Below are 22,992 nucleotides of genomic sequence, written 5' to 3' on the forward strand. Positions count from 1 at the left end.
CAGGAGGCAGGTGACACCCGGGACAAGTGGAACCCAGGAGACAGATGACACCCGGGACAAGTGACAGTGTTTGGTGGTATAGTCTGGTGACCTAACGTCCCGCTCCTAACTTACAGCTGATCTTGCCAGGGACAACTGAGTCTTCTGTATGGCTCTGCAAAGCTATTTGGAAGAGAACAATTGACCCACTTAATACAAAGCGACACAGTGTTAGTGGTGATGATTAGGAAAATCATTTCACAATTTTCTTCCGAGAACACTGGCTGGAAGTGAGGGTAGAGAAGGAGAGTAGGATAGTGAGAGGAAACTGAGGGTAAATCTGTTGTCATATAACGAAGGATAATTAACACAGGGGTCAGCACAAGGCTGGTTGGCAAGGGAAAGGATTTAGGAAGCGTCTGTGGGAAGAGGAAATTGAACGTGGATGTAAACGAAGTCAAGATAATTGCTTTTGGGGAAGGGAAATTGAAAAGTGAAAAACAGGTAATTCAAGCAAATTTTCTGCTATGAAAATCTAGAATGTAGCCCGTAAGAAATGTGATACAAGTTACTTACAATTAGAGAAAATCATCGCACATTTATAAATCATATCACAAATAGAGTTCCAGAATATGTTGTCGAACTACCTTCCTGAATTATGGTCGTTGAAGTGATGCTTAGAACCATCTTACAATCCCACGTATCAGTACTTGTACAGAGCAGCCACCCAGGGAAGTACAACCCTCCTGACTTGAGTGTGTTAAAGTGATGCTCGACACCATCGTACAACCTTCATGTTTGTAAGTTGTATGTAGAAGACAGCAGCCGCGCGAGAGAGCACCACCCTCCTGATCTAGGAGTATTACAACGATCCCCAGGACCATTTTAAGAGGACTTCTTGCCATGACTCTCATTAGAGAGACAGAGATGCGTAGAGAGAACGAGTGAAAGAGTTTTCTGCTCGAGGTAGAGAGGAATAACTGCAATCACTGTCCGGAGTTATGGACTGAAGTGTTGAGTAAGGAAGATCATGTTAGCATGGAGGACTGTCCTACGGCCTACATAAGAAGGATTCTGCCTGGATATCCTGCGCTGTTCCAGGTGGCTGGATGTAGGATATCGAGCGATGTTCGAGCAATAGCGTCAGAGAAGCTGTTGCCCGACATAATATGGGAAGAGAATTTCGACAACAGAAACAACGATTTCAGTGTCAAGCAATTACCCTCAGCCCTTCTGATATGACCAGTGTCAGCCCCAGGACTGGTGATGTTGCTGACGCCATGACCAGTGTCAGACCCAGGACTGGTGATGTTGCTGACGCCATGACCAGTGTCAGGCCCAGGACTGGTGATATTGCTGACGCCATGACCAGTGTCAGACCCAGGACTGGTGATGTTGCTGACGCCATGACCAGTGTCAGGCCCAGGACTGGTGATGCTACTGACACCATGACCAGTGTCAGACCCAGGACTGGTGATGCTGCTGACACCATGACCAGTGTCAGACCCAGGACTGGTGATGCTACTGACACCATGACCAGTGTCAGACCCAGGACTGGTGATGCTACTGACACCATGACCAGTGTCAGACCCAGGACTGGTGATGCTACTGACACCATGACCAGTGTCAGACCCAGGACTGGTGATGCTACTGACACCATGACCAGTGTCAGACCCAGGACTGGTGATGCTGCTGACACCATGACCAGTGTCAGGCCCAGGACTGGTGATGCTGCTGACACCATGACCAGTGTCAGACCCAGGATATATTGTGTATAACACACGATGATTTTCCAAGGTATTGGTAACGTGGTCATCCATTCGTAATGATACATCAGACCTAGAGACACTCTGAGGTAAATCTGGAATATGAAGACACATTACAGCTGTTTTGGGTAGACTAAGCCGACCAGAGTCTCAAGCGACCAATAAGGACACAAGGTACGTTACCATGGACCAACGGACCAACACGGCTCGTACGTTACCTACTCTGTGATGTTCACCCCTGCCATAAAGAAATGCTAGTGCTGAAAACCTACGAGGCAACTGTTGCCATTAAATGCAGTTAGTGTCTTCAAGTTTACCCTTAGGGAATTAAACGCTCCAACCTGCAGGACTGGGATTTGGGAACCAGAATCCTTGAAAATTATCTCCTATAAAAATTGCATGACTGTATGTACTTGATCAAGACTGTGTGAGTGAAGAATGGTGTTGGAATGAAAGGTAGATAGATATATATATATATAGATGGATACGTAGATATGTAGATAGATATACGATATCATTCGTCAAAAGACTCTTAATCTGTATATCCATATCAATGTCTAACATAATCATCGAAGTGATCTATTATCCATGTTTGATCCATGGCATGATACAATCCCATGATATAAACTGCCCGACTTTCACAGACAGCATTGCCTACTGGCAAGTGCTGTCTGTGAGTTCCCAGCAACTATACACTTAGGGTGACATACATGTGTTGATGGCCGAGCTTTGCTTTGAAAACGTTCACAATCCTTAGGTGTGTGTGTGTGTGTGTGTGTGTGTGTGTGTGTGTGTGTGTGTGTGTGTGTGTGTGTGCGCGCGCGCGCGCCCAAGAAGGAAACGTGCGAGACGAAACAACAGGCGCAGCTACTAACCCATGGTGGAGCGAAGAGTGCAGACGAAAACGAGACAGTTGTGTGTTGCTCGTGGAATACGATGAAAAGGCGAGTCCTGGGAGACTTGAGAAATGCAACAGACTGGATACTGGTGTGCTGGGGAATGAGAAACGACGTTAGAGACAGACATGGAATGGCGGGCAAGGGGATTGGACTCCCTTAACACCATGGTATGACCTTTGTGTAAGATAACCTGAGCCTCTGGCTTGACCTGGAATGGTCAGGACAAGGTCAGGCCATCGTACCCAAGGGCTGTACCGTCGTGCTCAAGATGTTGATGTAATAGCAAAAAGATGTCCACAAAGGTCAAGGATTAGTTACAGGATAAGAATCATAAGAATCATTTCCTTCCCTCACGACTGTGGTGGACGCAACACAACACGTCTCACTAACCCAACACAAACTATCTTCCCTCACGACTGTGGTGGACGCAACACAACACGTCTCACTAACTCAACACAAACTATCTTCCCTCACGACTGTGGTGGACACAACACAACACGTCTCACTAACCCAACACAAACTATCTTCCCTCACGACTGTGGTGGACGCAACACATCACGTCTCACTAACCCAACACAAACTATCATCCCTCACGACTGTGGTGGACACAACACATCACGTCTCACTAACCCAACACAAACTATCATCCCTCACGACTGTGGTGGACACAACACATCACGTCTCACTAACCCAACACAAACTATCATCCCTCACGACTGTGGTGGACGCAACACATCACGTCTCACTAAACCAACACAAACTATCTTCTCTCACGACTGTGGTGGGCGCAACACATCACGTCTCACTAAACCAACACAAACTATCTTCCCTCACGACTGTGGTGGACGCAACACAACACGTCTCACTAACCCAACACAAACTATCTTCCCTCACGACTGTGGTGGACGCAACACAACACGTCTCACTAAACCAACACAAATCTTTTCATCCAACTTTTCTGTACAAACCAAGACTTTCTTACGTCGTCACTTCCGGCCACCATTAGGATTCCCTCAGACCACTTCCTTTCCTCGGCCACGTTTCCCAAGGTTCTGCCAGCAAGAACCATCCGGGGCAAGACAAAGCTGGAGGGAATAAGCACTGAAGATAACAGAGATAACGTAGATATGTTATCACTAATGATGAGAAGTGAGGAAGGATGTATGAGATGGTTGGGACATGTGGAGAGAATGAGGGAAGGATGTGTGGTCAGGTCCAGGTCACACCAGTAACACCAGTGGTGTAATGATTGGTGCCAGGGTCTGTGTAGTCAGGTCCAGGTCACACCTGTAGTGTTATGACTGGTGTCAGGGTCTGTGTGGTCAGGTCCAGGTCACACCAGTAACACCAGTAGTGTAATGACTGGTGTCAGGGTCTGTGTGGTCAGGTCCAGGTCACACCAGTAACACCAGTAGTGTAATGACTGGTGCCAGGGTCTGTGTGGTCAGGTCCAGGTCACATCTGTAGTGTTTTGACCGGTGTCAGGGTCTGTGTGGTCAGGTCCAGGTCACATCTGTAGTGTTTTGACCGGTGTCAGGGTCTGTGTGGTCAGGTCCGGGAATGCGTCCACTCAGATTCGTTTACTTCTAAATTCTAACTCACATCTTCACGAATTTTCAGATTTACGAAATATGTTAAGATATTATGTGAAGACCGATGGTTTATTATAGATACAACTATCATCACTGTGGATGAACTATATATATATAGACAGACGTCACTGAACCATAGCTGCCAGTGTTAATGTTAACCTTAACACAGGGGGAAACTGGTATAAGAGAAATGTTAAATTACCAGATGTTAACAGGAGGTTGGGGCACAAAACACAGATAACCATAATGTTGATAATTTATCGGATGAGTTATGCTGAAACTGAACTAATGAGAGTCTGATAAAAAAAAAAGTTGAGACGTTAAGAGGCCAATTACCTAGTTTGACTGATTACATAATGAGTAGTTTAAAGAATATTTCTCTGAGCCTCAGTTCCATCTGTACTCTCGACCATCAAGCTATGGAGAATGTTACTGTAGAGGCTTATAGCCTGGCACGGGAAGTGTGGGGTAGAGTTAATATATCAATATGAAAAGAATTAATAAATGACACACGTTTCCTCCTAAACTTCCTTAGAAAGTGAAAAACAATAAATTATGAAAACAGAAAAAAAAAATATTTCAGAAGGGAATTATCTGAGAAAATCATATCAGTTGATATAGAAGAAAGAGACTAAAAGAAAGCGATTGAAGGTTAGAAACTGAGAATATTTAATCTACTTTAACGCTTTATCAATAATAAAATCGATGCGGCAGAGAGTGAATAATTTTCTCCTATTTTGGATGGAAGTGGAAAGTGAGAGTTTGTGTGGCGCTGAGAAATAGGTTGTCGCTATCTGTAGTGAGACTTTAAGATATTGTCTAAGATTCTTGACGGCATCATTATTATATAATGATGGAAGACATCATCATCATCCCGTCATGATCGCTTCTCCTCTTCCTGGCGAAGATAACTTCAGAGTAAAACCTTCGTCAGTGATGTTGTTCATGTGATGATGTTATGAGGCGGAGCCCTGGTGTACCCAGACCCTTGAGCACGACAATACGACTCTTAAACACGATGGTACGACCCTTGAACACGAAGGTACGACCCTTGAACATGACGGCACGACCCTTGGACATGACGGTACGACCCTTCAACACGAAGGTACGACCCTTGAACATGACGGTACGACCCTTCAGTACGAAGGCACGATCCTTGAACACGACGGTACGACTCTTGAACACGACGGTACGACCCTTCAGCATGACGGTACAACCCTTGAACACAACGGTACGACCCTTCAACATGATGGTACGACCCTTGAGCACGAAGGTACGACCATTGAACATGACGATACGACCCTTGAACACGACGGTACGACCCTTGAGCACGAAGGTACGACCCTTGAACATGACGGTACGACCCTTGAACACGACGGTGCGACCTTTGAGCACGAAGGTACGACCCTTGAGCATGACGGTACGACCCTTTAGCACGACGGTACGATCCTTGAACACGACGGTACCACCCTTGAGAATGACGTTACGACACTTAGGCACGACGTTACTACCCCTCCACACGACGGTACGACCATTAAGCACGATGGTATGACCCTTGACCAATGGTGCGACCCATGAGCACGACACAAGCCCCTTGAATATCGTACTGTGACCTTTGACCTAAACCCTTAAGGGCTAGGTAAATGGTCCCTCTTTCACAGTCATACCGAAGAAGTCGTACAATCGTTGCTTATGGGGTCGTGCCGTCGTGCTCAAGAGATCGTATCGTCGTACTTAAAATGTCGTACAGTTGGGTCGTACAGCAGGGTAATGTTCTAAAGGGAATTAGCCAAATATTGTAGATAAGCTAAAGTTATGGAAAAGTTCGATGTTTGAACAAGATGTGATAACAAAGGAAAATGGTACATTACAACGGCAACATAAGCAAACTGTTGCAGGTGGAGAAGAGAGTTTGACATCGCTCCACTCGTTCTAATATATTGTTTTGATCACCTTTAGAGATTTTCATCACCATATTGACCGGGACAATCCTTAGACTATCACACACAACATCTCAATAACAAATAGACATATTGTACAATCGTAACTTATGAATCATTGTGAAGACATCAGTATGAATGAAAATGTTAGTTGAAATAGATTAGATAACTTTATAAGTAGAAAAAAAATAATACTGCAAATATGTTTGCCCAAACCTAGACTAACCTGATCTTGTAACTTGAGAGAGGTGAGGTCGTCAAGGGTGACCTGTGCCTCAACCCGCTTGCATATCCCGTGACTCGTGTGGCTGCTCCTCCCAGTGGTGGCTGGTATATCGTATTCTGGTTTTCTTTATCTGTGCTCAGTCTTGACGATGTGATACACGAGAGTGTTTGACAACTTCGCATTTTCCGTTTCCATGAAGTTGTACCTGCAAATATTCACTTATTTATAGAGATGCCTGACTCACATTTACTTTATATATATATATATATATATATATATATATATATATATATATATATATATATATATATATATATATATGAATACTTTATGCATTATCGTTGCATGTGACATAATCAGCAGAGGGGTATAGAATAACGGGATTTTCAAGATCTATGGGGTAATCATTTTCATGACAATGTTTAGCGATCGCATTTTTGTGGTCATCCCTGCGTATTGAAAAACTGTAACGGAGAGGTGTTATTGGCACCGTCATTCAATACGCAGGGATGATCGCAAATATGCGATCGCTAGACATTGTCATGAGAATGATCACCACATAGATCTTGAAAATCCCGTTATTCTATACCCCTCAGCTGATTATGCCACACTCAACGTCAGTGAATCTGTTTTAAGTGCTAATACTAAGAAAGTTAATTTGACCCCGTGGCAATTTTAAAGCCCATCCTAGCTTTAACCTAAATCATTATGAGAGAATGGACAAGACACGAAAACATAAAAAAGTTGCTCAAGACACACCTAGTTACCCAGGTCAAACCACGCCATGTGACCCCCTTTAACCACTCTCCCTTACAACGGTTACTGTTAGACAAAGCAATATATATATATATATATATATATATATATATATATATATATATATATATATATATATATATATATATATATATATATAATGGTAGGTATAAATACTCCCATCGCTTTTATCTTTTGGCTCTTCCTTCCTATATCCAGAATTATCCGGCACACAAACAGTGGGCGACAGCGATCAAAAACCTTTTATGATGTAATTCCACGTAAATCAAAATTATTAATTCCCGCAGATACCCTCGCCTGGATATAACACCACCATGCCATTTACTGTGAGCCAGCGGGCGAAACATTTATTGAGTCAGAAGTCCATGAACAAACGCCAAACGGTCCATATATATATATATATATATATATATATATATATATATATATATATATATATATATATATATATATATACAGCACAACGTAAAAAAAAAAAGGGGGTGTTCTTGCATGACACAGGGGACCATGTAGACAATTCGAAGCCAGACAAAGACAATTCTGTGAAAAATAAAACTTGTTGAAGTTACAAGAAGCAACAATGGAAAACGTGAGATTAATTGCGAGCCAAACCAAAGTGGAGGAGGAGGTAAACACCACTTCATCCTACACTGTTACCAACATCTAGCATTCATCATCTTACACTGTTACCAACACCTGGCATTCATCATCCTACACTGTTACCAACTTCTGGCATGCATCATCCTACACTGTTACCAACATCTGGCATTCATCATCCTACAGTGTTACCAATATCTGGCATTCATCATCCTTCAGCGTTACCAACAACAGTATCCAGCATTCATCATCCTACAGCGTTACCAACAACAGTATCCACCATTCATCATCCTCCAGCGTTACCAACAACATTATCTAACATTCCACATATGAACACGTTTCATCGTTCCTTGCACGTGGTGGGTGGAGATGTGAACCCTGACTCCTTAACAAGACCCAGATCCTCTGGACGAACTCTTCCACCACACTTGAGTGTGTCTTCACCAGGAAGCAGGTGAACCACACTCTCAAGATGACCTGACCGTGGCGTGACCTCAGGATCTGACCACAACTGTACATCATCACCGACCACTCACAACACCACACTGATGGTGAACTACCTGGGGAAAATACAACCTTCTCATGGGTTGTATGAAGCACCTCGCCTGACCTCACAACCAGCAGACACAATATACAACATGTTGGTGATAACACATCACAACCAGCAGACACAACATACAACAACATACTGGTAATAAAACAAGTTGTGTGAACTGAGTTGAGAAATGTTTTATACCACATCAGACCAGCAGGAGACACACACACACACACATACACACACACACCTCCGCCCCACCAGCCTCTCGGAAACCCAGATTAGTAGTGTAGAAGATTTATCTTAGATCGTCGTCTTGGTTGAGGCCAGACTGGTTAGCCCAGACGCCCCAGTCCACACAAATCACCTCACCCAACAACACACTGAGGTTCCTGGGTTATATATCTTCCTTGTAATACTCACATCATTCACAGACTTTCTTGTGGTCTCTCTCTCTCTCTCTCTCTCTCTCTCTCTCTCTCTCTCTCTCTCTCTCTCTCTCTCTCTCTCTCTCTCTCCCTGTCTACCACACACACACACACACACACACACACACACACACACACGCAGGACCCCAACCGCATCATTCATTTATCCAATCAGACATTGTCTCAGTATCTCATCTCTAGCTTGTTTCCTGATTCCCTGTACATCATCAGCCCTCGACCTATCTCCAATCTCAGACATGCTGCCTTCAGTTCCTGTACTCCTCTGGGAAGAAGAGTACCTTTTGAACTCATGACATTCACTTGCGTCTGCAACGACTGCAAACCCCGGCTCTCATTCAGCTAAATAAAGAAAAAAGTATTATATCAAATCCTCACTTTTCTACATTGTCTCTTCATCCTCTATTCCTCCAATATTCCATCATATTATCCAGTAAACCTTCAATAGAAAAGAGACAAGAACGTTTCACTGTCCACATTGGTTCTCCTCGTTTGCAGGAAGTTCCTAATCTGGTTCCTTTTCTCTACGCCTGGCAGTTCAAAACACGGATTGGCAGGGCCTCTACAGGGGCTAACAGGGAGTGGAGTCTTTGTCAACAGAGGCAAGAAGGTTACTAACAACAGGGACTACGAGGTTCAAGGTAAGTAACAGTGAAGTTGTCATTATAAAACCCACACATTAGTGTCAATCATGACACAGTAAAATTGATTGATGATTCATTTGCAATATTCAAACCTATTGATCTTGTTTTTCTCTCTCAATTCATATCTGCGCCTCCCCATCTCAGAATACAGAAGCAGTAATCGAGTTAGGTTATATAATCCTAGAAAGCAATTTCTCCCAGTAATGTTGGTCAACATGACACGCGAAAAAAAAAATACTTGATTTTAAACATGCAAATTTTAATGATAATCGCATTATTCTCGATAGGCAAACCTGGGATGATATGGTCAACGAAACGACATGAGCAGGAGGGGCAACATGTGTGCCAGTGCATAACTAACGGTCTGTTTCAAAAATGAAGCCAAGGTGACGGAAAGGTGAAATGAAAAGTGCCCTTTTGTCTAAGAAAGCTGTTCATAAGAAACTGAAAGGGACTAATAAGCAGCAGTAGCTATACGACAAAGTAAACGTCAATACGAAGCGTATATGGCTGAAAATACTAAATGAAACCCAAAGGAATTTTTCAGTTGAGTAATCTGATTCAAGACTACGAAGTCATGGCAATAATCTTAAGCGACTGTTTTTTTGCATCTGTATTTACGATCGAAGACAAAACTCCAGTCCAGAATCCAGTATCATTGACATGAGAGGAGAACGTTCCTCAACAAACTGACATGAGAGGTGAAGACATGCTATCAGCAATAAACAGAATGAAAATAAATAAACCCGCAGGCCCTGCTAAGTTTTATCCGAGGACAATGAAAAAGACGAAAAACGAGATGGTTAATCCCTTGACTGCCCTTTTCATTAAGTCACTTGTTACGGAAAGACTTCCAGATGAATAAAAGCTTGTTAATGTGACACCGATATTCAAAATGGGTATTATGTCACTGCCCGGAAAATTGTCATCCAATTAGCCTAACGACCGTAATTGGAGAACTTATAGAAACCATCACTGGAGGTAGAATTGTAAACAATTTAGAGAACCACCACTTGCTAAACAATTTTCAGCTTGGTTTTCGACGAAATCGCTCATACCTGACAAATCTGCTTGAGAAAGTAAAGCAGATGATATCATCTGCCTAGATTTTCAAAAAAACATTCAAGGTTCCATATCAAAGGTTACTGGCAAAAATTGTCCTATGGCATCATCGGAGTTGTACTTCGGTGGAGAGGAAATTGGATGGGTGGCCGTCAACAAAAAGTTGCGATCAATCGTCAAGTCTCAATATGGTTACACGTAAGAAGTGGAGTGCTACAAGGATCAGTCTTGGGATTAGTTCTGTTTCTCATATATATCAGTGATATTGATAATGGACTCTATTGCAAAATACCAATTAGCTGATGATACAAAGCTGGGAATAATATCTACCAACGAACAGCTTCAAAATGAAATAAAGAAACTGGTGGATTGGGATCATACGTGGGTATAGAATTTCAATATCGATAAGTGCAGTTTTACAGATCGGCAGTAAAAACGAAAAAGCCAAGCTTCAGTATGAATTCTGTTGAACTGCAAAATGAAATGAAGAAAAAGACTTGGGGTTAATAATCTCCGGTGACCTAAAGCATTCAATTTTCGTTATCCTACCTCACAAAAAGACAGACAGAATCGAGAGAGTAAAGCGTCGAGCTACCAAGATGATTCCAGAGCTGAGTCACAAATCTTACGAGAGCAGATTAAACGACATGATTCTCTCTAGCTTAGAAAAGAAGGTTGAGAAGTGATGTACTACAAGTAGTCAGAATTATCAAAGGCTTTGATAATCTATCAAGTTACATATGATTCGTCTGATTTCACTCGCAGGGATGGTTACGAATTCGTGGGGAAACGTTTTACCCTGAGGTACCTTTTCTTCAACAGAACTATTAACATGAAGAACCATTTGCCAATTACAGAACTATAGATGCGTTTACGAAGAGACTTAACAAATATTTCGCTTAGATTATTTGTGGCCCCCCGAGTTACAGTGACAATTTGCAGGTTATTTTCTTTGAAATATCGGTATACCTTATAACTTTTACCACATTAATCTGTGAGATTCTGATATCTTCCACTATCACAAACATCCTCGAAAGGACCCAGTGATCTGTTGCCGATTACGTTCTTTGAATTAATCCTTCTTTGTCCTCTTTCCAATATTAAAGCACTACAATATTCAACCCTGTAAAAATGTGAACATTTTCTTTAAAGTTGGAGGGTCTAGTCACGGACAAAAGTCTACATCAAGGCTGGGTCTTAATTGAAATATAGAAAGGTTACTGAAAGGATAAATGAAGACAAAGAAAAATACCTAAGAAATTTGGAGGAAGTGAAAAACCTGTCTTTTGAAATGTGTCAGGTCACAGTCACTTTGAAAGTAATGAGAGGGTATAGAGTTCCAAAGTTTCGAGGTGTAGAGAAAGACAGTTATCAAAACGACCCACCCATGAGTTGCCAACAACCACACAGGAATCATGTGACGCAGCAGCCTGCCGAGTATTGCGTGGTCTAACAAGTGGTGGGGTAACACAAGCCACAAACTCTCAGGATCAAAAACCAGACACCTACAGAGGAGGCGAAAGTGAACGAACATTGCTGCGTAGGGCAAGATTGCCAAGTTTTGAGATCAGCCTTGAAGAGTATAAAAACTCGGACCACTTTCGACACAATTTTGTCAAGTAAGGTTGCAGAGCTGGAACCAATCCAGATGTGAGAGCAGTACTCCATACAGTGACGGTATACAAATATAACAATATTCTCCACTTTACTCTGGAAACCCAACATAAGCAACGACAGTGGAATCAAAAACCATCAGTCTCAGTGATTCTTCAGGCATCATCTCTCTTCAGCCAATTCTTTCTGCACGCCGTCATGGTACCCAACCCCTCTACAGACACTTCCTCAGACCCAAATCCTAGATCTGGCTCTTTCCCTGATCATTTCTGCAACATTTGCGATCGTAAATCTAACCTTCGCTGCGTTGTAGAACAACAACTGTCTACTGCTTCTAGTCATCATCTCACTTAAGCTCAACATCCTAAGTCTTCTTCTCCACTACACGATCAGGTCTCCAGTTATAATTTCTCACGCTGTTCCAACTGTGGTATTTCTGCTTACTGGAGCATAAAACCTCCTACCGCCCGCTTTGTGGACCTTGAATCTCCCAAGTTTGAAACCCTCTGGCTAGGAAAAAAAACTCTCTACCTTTCTATAACTTTGTGTTTCGTATGCTCTTCCCTCACTTTCCTCCCTTCCTACTCGCACTCATGCCTTACACTTTTGACCAAAAATTCTCACAACTTCTAGCAGCTTTCCTCCCATACTATGTATTCGTAAGACCTTCCATGAAATAGCCCTATCAACCTTATTCTATGTTTCTTTCAGATCCAAGACTGCGACATTATCCACATCATCCCTCTCCAGTCTGATGATTAGTGCATGCCTTCACTGTTTGTATCACCGCTTTCCCTTACTACTCACCAGGTACACTCAACAAACTTTTAACTCTGTAGTTCCAACACTCTAAATATCTCCCATTCGTCATCCCTCCCCTTTCTTCGTTTACTCTCACCAGCTGCCATTCTACACTCAATATTTCTTGGTATTTTTCCATGCAAGTCTCTTTTCCAAGCTCACATATTTTCACCACTTTTCTCTTTCATATCATTTCCTCTTTACCAAAAACCCTTAGCAATCTTCATCTTAGTCACCTCCAAGCAATGACACGACATCCCAACAGCTGCCCCTCTTAACACATCAACGAGTCTCTGTTGCACGCCTATTAATTAGTATGCAATACAGTAATGCCCTCTTATCATCTTACCTAGTCAAGAACGTATTCTTATGTATGTCACATCTTAAACCAGGTATTACCAGTCCTTTTTCAGCACAACTCCACAAGCTGCTTACTGTTCCTACTTACCCTATTGAGTACCCCATGTGCTCCAGTTATAGCCTCAACTGCCACATTACTCACTCTCGCATTTATATCACGCATCACCATTATCCGATCTTTTTGCATTAAAACTGCTGACACACTCCCTCAGCTGCTCCTAGAACATATGCATCTTATCCCCTTTCTTCTCTCGGCCAGGTGCATAAGCACTAATAATCACCAGTCCTTCGCATTCTACCTTCCTTTTTCGCCACATCAATATGGGTCATACTTTCTCACACTTAACACATTCCCACAACCAATGCTTCAACAGTAGTACTACCTCTTCCTTAGTTTTTGCCCCAACATCAACCCTTGAGTTTATCCCAAAGACAAACCTTTCTTCCCCTTTACCCTTGAGCTTTGCTTCACTCGGAACCAAACCATCTAAGTTCCTTTCCTTGGAAATACTGCCTATCTCTCCTTTCTTCTCATCTTGGTTACATCCACACACATTCAGACATCCCAGCCTGATCCTTCGAGGAGGGTGAGCGCTCATCCGTGTGACTCCTTCTGTTCCATCTTTTAGAAACTGACATACAAGAAAAGAGCGAGGGTGGGGAGAAACTTTACAGCCCCCCGCTCCCGCCCCTCTTAGTCGCCTTTTACGTTACCCAGGGAATACTGAGGTAGAGTTCTTTATTCCCTAACCGAGAAATAATTCACAATATATATATATATATATATATATATATATATATATATATATATATATATATATATATATATATATATATAAACCCACGACGACAGTGTGACTTCCCGCACCTCAACGTTCACCATAAGGGTCATACATGAGACGATAAACAGTGAAATCCCGGTGGTGCCACAACCTGAGCACCGTTATTGGGCCATAATAATGTTCCAAGGATTCCCCGGTGATGCTAGCGGTGCCAAGCCCTCCGTGCTTTGCATATTCATACGGTCCCCATCAAGGCTGCGCCTCCCTACGGAACGTCGGCTGTCAGGGGTGAAATATATTATATCCGGTTTATACACCAGATGTTGCTGAATCAATTATTATAGAGAATCGAACACGTATACTGGCTGTCGACTTATGTAGTATCGTGCGTGAGGGGTAGAGTCAGCATTCCATAACTGTGGAACGAAATCATTTGCTTGTTCACCTTCTATCGTTTGTGAAGACCACTAGTGCTCGATGAATATTTCTTTTCTTTTAAGTTGAAGGCTCTGGACACAGAGCAAAATCCCTACCGAAGCCAGGCATGAAACGAGACACAGAAAAGGAATAAAGACAAAGAAAAGGAGTAGAGAATACGACAACTGTAAGAGATCCTAAGGAAGAAAAACATGAGAATGCAAAGACTTCTAAAGTTTTCTCTTAATGAGAAAGAAATGGACATCACAAAGGCCCCTCAGGAGATGCCAGCGACCAGACAGTATTCATGTGATGCACTGGCTTGGTGATTATCATGTGATAAAGCTCATGGTCAGGACACACATGCTGCCAGTTACCTAGGGAAAAAAATGAAGTTATAGCTGTAGAAGAGGGGAAAGATTACATATTTTCCTGCTTAGAGCAGTAGGGTAAGCTCTGAAATCAGACTGAATTAACAATGTTGGATTGATTCAGATTCGACTTTTGTCAATCAAGTACGTAGGACTAATAAAAAGTGACCAAAGTGTGAGAAGAGTTTACAACATAAGGGTAAATCATTCCTCTGTGCAACCACAGCAAACTTCAGAAGAAATGACTCTTCGTCGTCTGAGCAAAACCCCATTTTCTTGGATGCAATCTTGGCTATTTTTTGATACCAAAGTTGTTTATAATGCTGAGTGGTGGAATTAAAGAGCCATCAGAGGAAATGGGAAAGACGTGGGAAGGTTTAGAAAGAAAAATGGGCAGAAAACATAACTTGGTTACGACTGCCTCGCCTGGAAATCATGTGCAAATCTGAATTTTTAGATTTTGTTTTGAAGAGAAATGACGTAGATTTGTACGTAATGAGGGAATGCATTGTTGAGTCGTCAGTGTATGAGTGCATCTGTTTATTCTGTTATGGGGAAAAAAGATTACTAACAAAGGAAAGAAACAGCACAAGGGACGAGACCAGAGGAACTCTGCTGCTGATGGGGTAACACAGAGAATGTGATCCACAAACAACTGTGTGGACAACTCTAGATACGACTGAACTGAGCGGAGATGGAAAGTAAAAAAGGGAGGAGATTCCGGATAGATGACCAGATATCGACAAGATAGACATGGATATCATCCGTGGACCTCAACGTACAAAACCATACTGACAATAAGTGGGAAACGTGATTCAAAAGGCTTCAAGAAGCGGGAGTTGATGAGAGATTCAAAGATTCTGAAGATATTTAAATCACTGAGGAGGGAATGAAAGGGTAAGAACGTTTAATCTTTACGCTAGACTATACTCATACGTTTTCCAATAAGAGAAAAATTGGAAAATGATTTGCAGAGCGAAGAAAAACAGACGAGCAAGCACATGCAGTCGTGTGTTCAGAGGTACATTCCTTCAGAGCACGACGAAGGATGCCATCTGGTCTGTACGTCTTGTTGATTTCCAGGGAGATTAGCGCTTTTTGGACTGTACGACTGGAGACTCTAGTGAGGAACATTGGATCAGTAAGAGGAATTCCAGTGGAAGAAGCTGTGCCAGAATCACTCCAGGTGAAATTAAAGAAACGAGAACAGAAAAAGAGTTGCTTTGCCATCCGGGCTAACGGCAATAGTATGTTCGGAATAGAAAAGCGAAAGAAATTCAACAGGACAGAGTTTGTTAGAGATATATTCTTTTTACTGAAGCCCAGAAAGATCTGTCAATAGGAAGAGAGAGATGGTACCTTCATGTGGATGAGAGAGCAATTATCCTCACACTCAATTTATATGAAGTAATTTCGTGAGGAGACGAAAGGTGAATATGAGGTCAAGGGGGGAGACTTTATCCAGATCTGATTTATCAAGTTCTCGTCTCAAATGGCCTAAGAACAAAAAAGGCTGCTATGAAGACTGGAAGAAGAGGTAGTCGTAGAGGAAAAGATGGTATATACCTCCATTCCAGCAACAATAACTTCTTTAGTCTTAGTACAAACAAAAGTGATACCATTAGAGGGGCAATAGTCCTCTCGAAACATCAAAAGAGAATTTTAGTTAATTCAGGCATCGATATCAATGGGGATAATGTTTAAGATGGGCAGCCGTAGGTGGAAGTGTGGGGAATGGAGAGAAGTTTACTGGATGAACCAGTCTGGTGGGAAATGGTGTAACTAGTATGAAAAAAATGAAGGTGAAAAACCCATCGAGAACATCTAGAGCATGAGCAACCTAGACTCTTATGAGGGGTCAGTTTCCCGACTCCCAGAACCCTCCCACTCGTTGGCAGCAGAGACAGGCGGGACTACAGAGTGTCTTCTCATCTCAGGGCACCAGAAATTAGGTGCTAAAAGCTTATTCCACTCTTCTCTAATGGAATTTTGTGACGTATAATGAGAAAAGACAGGGAGTGTTAGGAATGTAGATACGATGCTGTATCATCGCTTCTTGATGAAACGGAATATAATCTCGCCGAATACAATCTCATCTTCCTGTTACTGAAAATATGCCAGCCATGGAGCTGTAGGAGCGTCTGGATAAAGGGGTCCTGGGGCAATTACAAGAAAAAGGAATGAATATATTTTTCTCTTTCATATTTGTTCGCCTTTTCCTGCGATAGTGAGGTAGCACCTGCAACAGACGAAAAAAAATATGCCTCATTCGTTCACATCCATTCTCAAGCTGTCGCGTGCAGTGCGCCGAAACCATAGCCCCTATCCATAACCAGGCCCCACCAGACCTTTCCATTGTTTCTCCCGGCTGTTTCTTATGCACGTTACCCCCTAGATATCACATCCCTCTAATTCTATGCCATTAAATGCCTTTCACCCTCCTGCTGGCTCAGGCCCCGAGCACTTAAAAACTTTTTCAATCCATCCTTCAGGCTCTAATTTGGTCTCTCCCTTCTCCCTTTCCCTTCTACTTCTAACACGTACATCCTCTCTATTAACCTCTCCCCACAGGGGATCACCGTACTGCCCTCTAGCACTGTATACCTCACTAGGGAGCACTGTGCTGCCCTCTGACCCTGTATACCACACTGGTGAACACCATGCTGCCCTCTAGCACTGAATACCACACTGGGGGAGAACTGTGCTGCTCTCTGGCACTGTATACGACACTCAGGAAGCACCGTGCTGGCCTCTGGCACTTAATACCACACTAGGGGAACACTGCCTGCCTTCTGGCACTGTATAACACACAGAGGCAGCATCGTGCTGTTTGACACTGTATTCCACACTTGGGAGCAGCATGTTCCCTCTGACACTGTATACCACATCAGTGGAACACGGTACTGCCCTCTGGCACTGTATAACACACTAAGGAGCACCGTGCTGCACTCTGGCATTGTATACCACACTGGGAAGCACCGTGCTGCCCTTTGGCACTGTATACCACACTGAGGAGCACCGTGCTGCTCGCTGACACTGTATACGACACCTGGAGGAGCACTGTGCCGCCCTATATCACTGTACACCACAATGTGGCAGCACGAGGCTGCCCTCTGCCACTGTATACTACGCTGGGAACTGCGTGCTGCTCTCTGACACTATATAGCACTCTAAGGGAGAATCATGCTGCCCTCTGACACTATGTACCATATTAGTGGAACACAGTACTGCCCTCTGGCACTGTATACCACATTGGTGGAGCGCCGTACTGCCCAATGGCACTGCATACCACACTGGAGAGCATCGTGCTGCCATTTGCCACTGTATACCACAAAAGGGTAGCACCATGCTGCCCTCTGGCACAGTATACCATACTGGGGAGCGCCGTGCTGCCCCTTGGCACTATATACCGAATTGGGGAGAACACTGTATACCACACTAGAGACCGCTGTGCTATCCTCCAGTTCTGTATACCTCACTAAGATAGCACCGTGTTGTCCTCTGACACTGTTTATCACACTAGGAGAGCACTGTGCCGCCTTCTGGCACTGTATACCACACTGGAGCAGCACGGGGCTGCCCCCTAAAACTGTGCACTAACTGGCGAGCACCGTGCTGCTCTCTGACACTTTATAAAACACTGGGGGAGGACCATGCTGTTGTCTGGCACTGCATATCACACTGGGGGAGCACCATGCTGCCTCTAAGCACTGTAAACCACACTAGGAAGCACTGGATTACCCTCTGGCACTGTATACCATACTGGTGAGCACTGTGTTGCCCCCTGGCACAGTATACCACACTGCACTGGGAGGCACCGTACTGTGCTTTTGCACTGTATACCAAACTTGGGGAAAACCGTACTTCCCTCTGACACGGTATATAACACTGAAGGGGCACCATGCTGCCCTATGACACGGTATACCACACTTGGGGACCACCAAGCTGACTTCTGGCACTGTATACCACACTGGGGCAGCATCGTGCTGAGCTCTGGCACTCTGTACCACACTGCGAAGCACAGTGCTACCCACTTGCACTGTATACCGAACTTGGAGAGCACCTTGATGGCATCTGGCACTGTATACCACACTCAGGATCAACGTCCTGCTCTCTGGCACTGTATACCGCACTAGGGAGCACCGTGTTGCCTTCTGACACTGTAAACCACCCTGCGGAGCACTGTACTGCTCTCCGGCACTGTACCCCATACTCGGGCAGCACCATGCTACTCTCTGGCACTGTATGCCACATTGGGAGCACCCTGCTGCCCTCTGACACTTTGTACCACACTAGGAGGGCACCATGCTGCCCTATAACACTGTATGCCTCACTTGGGTTGCATCGCTCTGCCCTCTGGCACCGTATATACCACAATGGGGAGCACCGCCTTTCCCTTTGGCACTGTATACCTCACTGGAAAGCACCATGCTATGCTCTGATACTGTATACTACACTAGGGAGAACTGTGCTGCCCTCTGGCACCATATAGGACATTCCCACATTACCTTGCTGCTCTCTGACACTGTATACCAACTGGGGCGCACTGTACCCCACTCTGCCCTCTGACACTGTATACCACATTGGTGGAGAACTATTCTGCCCCCTGGCATTATATACCACACTGAAGGGGGCACCATACTCCCCTCTGGCAATGTATTCCACACTGGGAACACCGTGCTACCCTCTGGCACTACATACTACACTGGTGAACACTGTGCTGCGATCTGGCAGTGTATACCACACTAGGGGAGCATCTTGCTGCCCTCTGGCATGGTATATAATACTAAGTAGCACCTTGGTGCCCTCTTGCACTGTATACCGCACTTGGTGAGCACCGTGATGGCCTCTGGCACTAAATACCACACTCGGTATTACCGTCCTGCCCTCTGGCACGTTATACCACACTGGGGCGCACCGTGCTTTCCTCTGACACAGTATACTACACTGGGGAGCAACGTACCCTCTGGCACTGTATACCACACTAGGGAGCACCGTGCTACCCTTTGACACTGTATACCACACTGGGAAGCAATGTGCTGCCCCCTGGCACCGTATTTGACACTCGCACAACACAGTGCTGCTCTACGACACTGTATACCACACTGAGGAGCACCGTGCTGCCCTCTGACACAGTATACCACGTTGGTGAAGCACTTTCCAGCCCTCTGGCACTATATACCACACTGAGGGAGCACCATGCTGCACTCTGGCACTATATTCCATACTGGGGAGCACCGCACTACCCACAGGCACTATATACCACACTGGTGAGCACCGTGCTACGATACCACACTGGGAGAACATCGTTCTCGCCTCTGACAGTGTATACCACACTGGGGTGTACTGCGCTGCTCTCTGGCACTGCGCACCACACTGGGGAGTACCGTGCTGCCCACATGCATTGAATACCGAACTTTGAGAGCACCGTGATGGTCTCTGGTACTGTAAACCATACTCGGGATCAACGTTCTGGCCTCTGGCACTGTATACCACACTGTGGAGCACCGTGCTGTCCCTCTGACATTGTATGCCACACTGCGGGAGCACCTCCCTACCCTCTGGCACTGTATTCCCTACTCAGGCAGCACCATGATGATCTCTGACACTGTATAACATACTATGGAGCACGTGCTGCCCTCTGACAGTTTGTACCACATTAGGGAGCAACCATGCTCCCCTATGACACAGTATACCACCCTGGGTGTGCATCGTCCTCCCTTCTGGCATTGTATACAGCATTGAGGAGCACCGTGTGGTACTGTATACCATACTGGACAGCACCGTTCTGCCCTCTGACACTGTACACCACACTGGGGGAGCAATGTGCTGCCCTCTGGCACAGTATGCACTAGCACAACACCGTGCTGATCTCTGACACTGTATACCACACTGGGGAGCACCGTGTTGCTCTCTGACACTATATGCCACTTTTGGGTGAGCACCATGCTGCTCGTTGACACTGTATATCACATTGGTGGCGCACTGTCCTGACCTATAGCACTATACACCACACTGTGGGAGCACTATACTGCCCTCTGGCACTGCATTCCACACTGTGGAGCACCGTACAACCCTCTTGCACGATATACCACACTGGTGAGCACCATGCTGCGATCTGGCACTGAATACCACACTGGCGGAGCATTATGCTGCCCTCTTGCACTGTATACCAACCTTCGAGAGCACCGTGATGACCTCTGGCACTGTATACCACACTTGGGATTACCGTCGTGCTCTCTGGCACTGTAAACCACACTGTGGAGCACAGTGCTGCCCTCAGACACTGTATACCACACTGGGAGTGCATCGAGCCGCCCTCTGCCACTATCTCCCACACTGAGGGAGCACTGTGCACCCTCAGGAATTGTATACCACAATGGGGAACAACGTGATATCTCTTAACACTTCATACCACACGGAGGAAGCATCATCTCTGCCACTGTACACCAAACTGGTGAGCACGGTGCTGCGATCTGACACTGTATATCATACTGAGGGAGCATTGTGCTGCCTCCTGGAACTGTATACCACACTGGAGAGCACTGTGCTGACCTCTGGCACTCTATACAACACTAAAGGAGGCCCATGCTGCCCTATGACACTGTATAACACACTGGGGGAGCACCAAGCTGACTTCTAACACTGTATACCACTGGGGAGCACAATGCTGCCCTCTGACAATTTATACCACACTGATGAGCACCGTCCTTCCCTCAGACACTATATACCACATTGGTGGAGATCTGTCCTGCCCCTAGCACTATCTACCACACTGAGGGAGCACCATGCTGCCCTCTGTCACTATATACCACTTTGGAGAGCACCATACTGCCCTCTGACACCGTATACCATCTTGGTGGAGCACTGCTCTCCCCTCTGACACTATATATCACACTGAGGGAACACCATGCTGCCCTCTGGCACATTGTATTCCACACTGGGGAGCACCGTGCTACCCTTTCGTACTGTATATCATACTAGTGAGCACCGTGCTGCGATGTGGAGCTGTATACCACACTAGGGGAGAAATGTGCTGCCCTCCTGCACCGAATACGGAACTTGGAGAACACTGTGATGACCTCTGGCACTGTATACCATATTGTGGAGCACTGTGCTGCCCTCTGACAGTGTATACCACACTGGGGAGCACCTGTGCTAACCTCTGGCACTGTGTACCATACTGGGAGAGCACTTTGCTGCCCTCTGGAACTGAGTACCACACTAGGGAGCACAAGTGCTACCGTCTGGCACTGCATACTACACTTGTGAGCACCATGCAGCCCTCTGGTACTGTATATCACACTGGGAAGCACTGTGCTGTTTGTGACACTGTATACAACACTGGGGGAGCATCATGCTGGCCTGTGGCACTGTATACCACACTGGGGAGCACCGTGCTACCCTCTGGCACTGTGTACCACACTGAGGCAGTACCGTGTTGCCCTCTGACACTGAGTACCACACTGGGGAGCACAAGTGCTACCGTCTGGCACTGTATGCTACACTGGTGAGCACCATGCTGCCCTCTGGTACTGTATATCACACTGGTAAGCACTGTGCTGTTTGTGATACTGTATACAACACTGGGGGAGCATCATGCTGGCCTGTGGCACTGTATACCACACTGGGAAGCACCGTTCTGCCCTCTGGCACCGTAAACCACACTGAGGGAGCCCCATGCTGCACCCTGACACTGTATACCACACTGGGGATGCACCGTGCTGTCCTCTGGCACTTTATACCACACTGGGGGAGCACTGGGCTGCCATCCGGCACTGTATACGACAGTAAGGCATCACCGTGCTGCCCTCTGACACTGTATACCACACTTAGGGAGCACTGTGCTCCCCTCTGGCATGGTGTCCCATACTCAGGCAGCAACACGCTGCTCTCTGACAATGTATACCTTACTGGGGAGCACTGTGCTGCCCTCTGACACTTTGTACCACACTGGGGGATCACCATGCTGCCCTATGATACTGTATACCACACTGGGGGTGCATCGTTCTGCCCTCTGGCTCTGTATAACACACTGCAGAGCACCGTCCATCCCTTTGGCATTGTATACCACACTGGGGAGCAACTTGCTGCCCTCTGATATTGTATACCACACTGGAGGAGCACTGTGCTGCCCTCTGGCACCTTATACGACACTCGCATAACACCATGCTGCTCTCTTAC

At 45.2% G+C, this 22,992-nt stretch overlaps 1 protein-coding gene across 1 annotated transcript in view; it reads right to left on the reverse strand.

The window, feature by feature from the left end:
- The window catches only part of LOC139749465 (uncharacterized), an 84,223-nt gene that overhangs the window by 22,839 nt on the left and 38,392 nt on the right, over positions 1-22,992 (reverse strand). The window contains exons 2-3 of the mRNA XM_071663367.1: positions 6,403-6,607; positions 2,621-2,737 (exon numbers count right to left, since the gene is read on the reverse strand). Of these exons, the coding sequence (XP_071519468.1) occupies positions 2,621-2,737; positions 6,403-6,584 (299 nt within the window). The 5' untranslated portion in view covers positions 6,585-6,607. The remainder of the gene's footprint in view (positions 1-2,620; positions 2,738-6,402; positions 6,608-22,992) is intronic.

This window comes from Panulirus ornatus, chromosome 7 (assembly GCF_036320965.1).
Source record: "Panulirus ornatus isolate Po-2019 chromosome 7, ASM3632096v1, whole genome shotgun sequence".
Taxonomy (NCBI): Eukaryota; Metazoa; Arthropoda; class Malacostraca; order Decapoda; family Palinuridae; genus Panulirus; species Panulirus ornatus.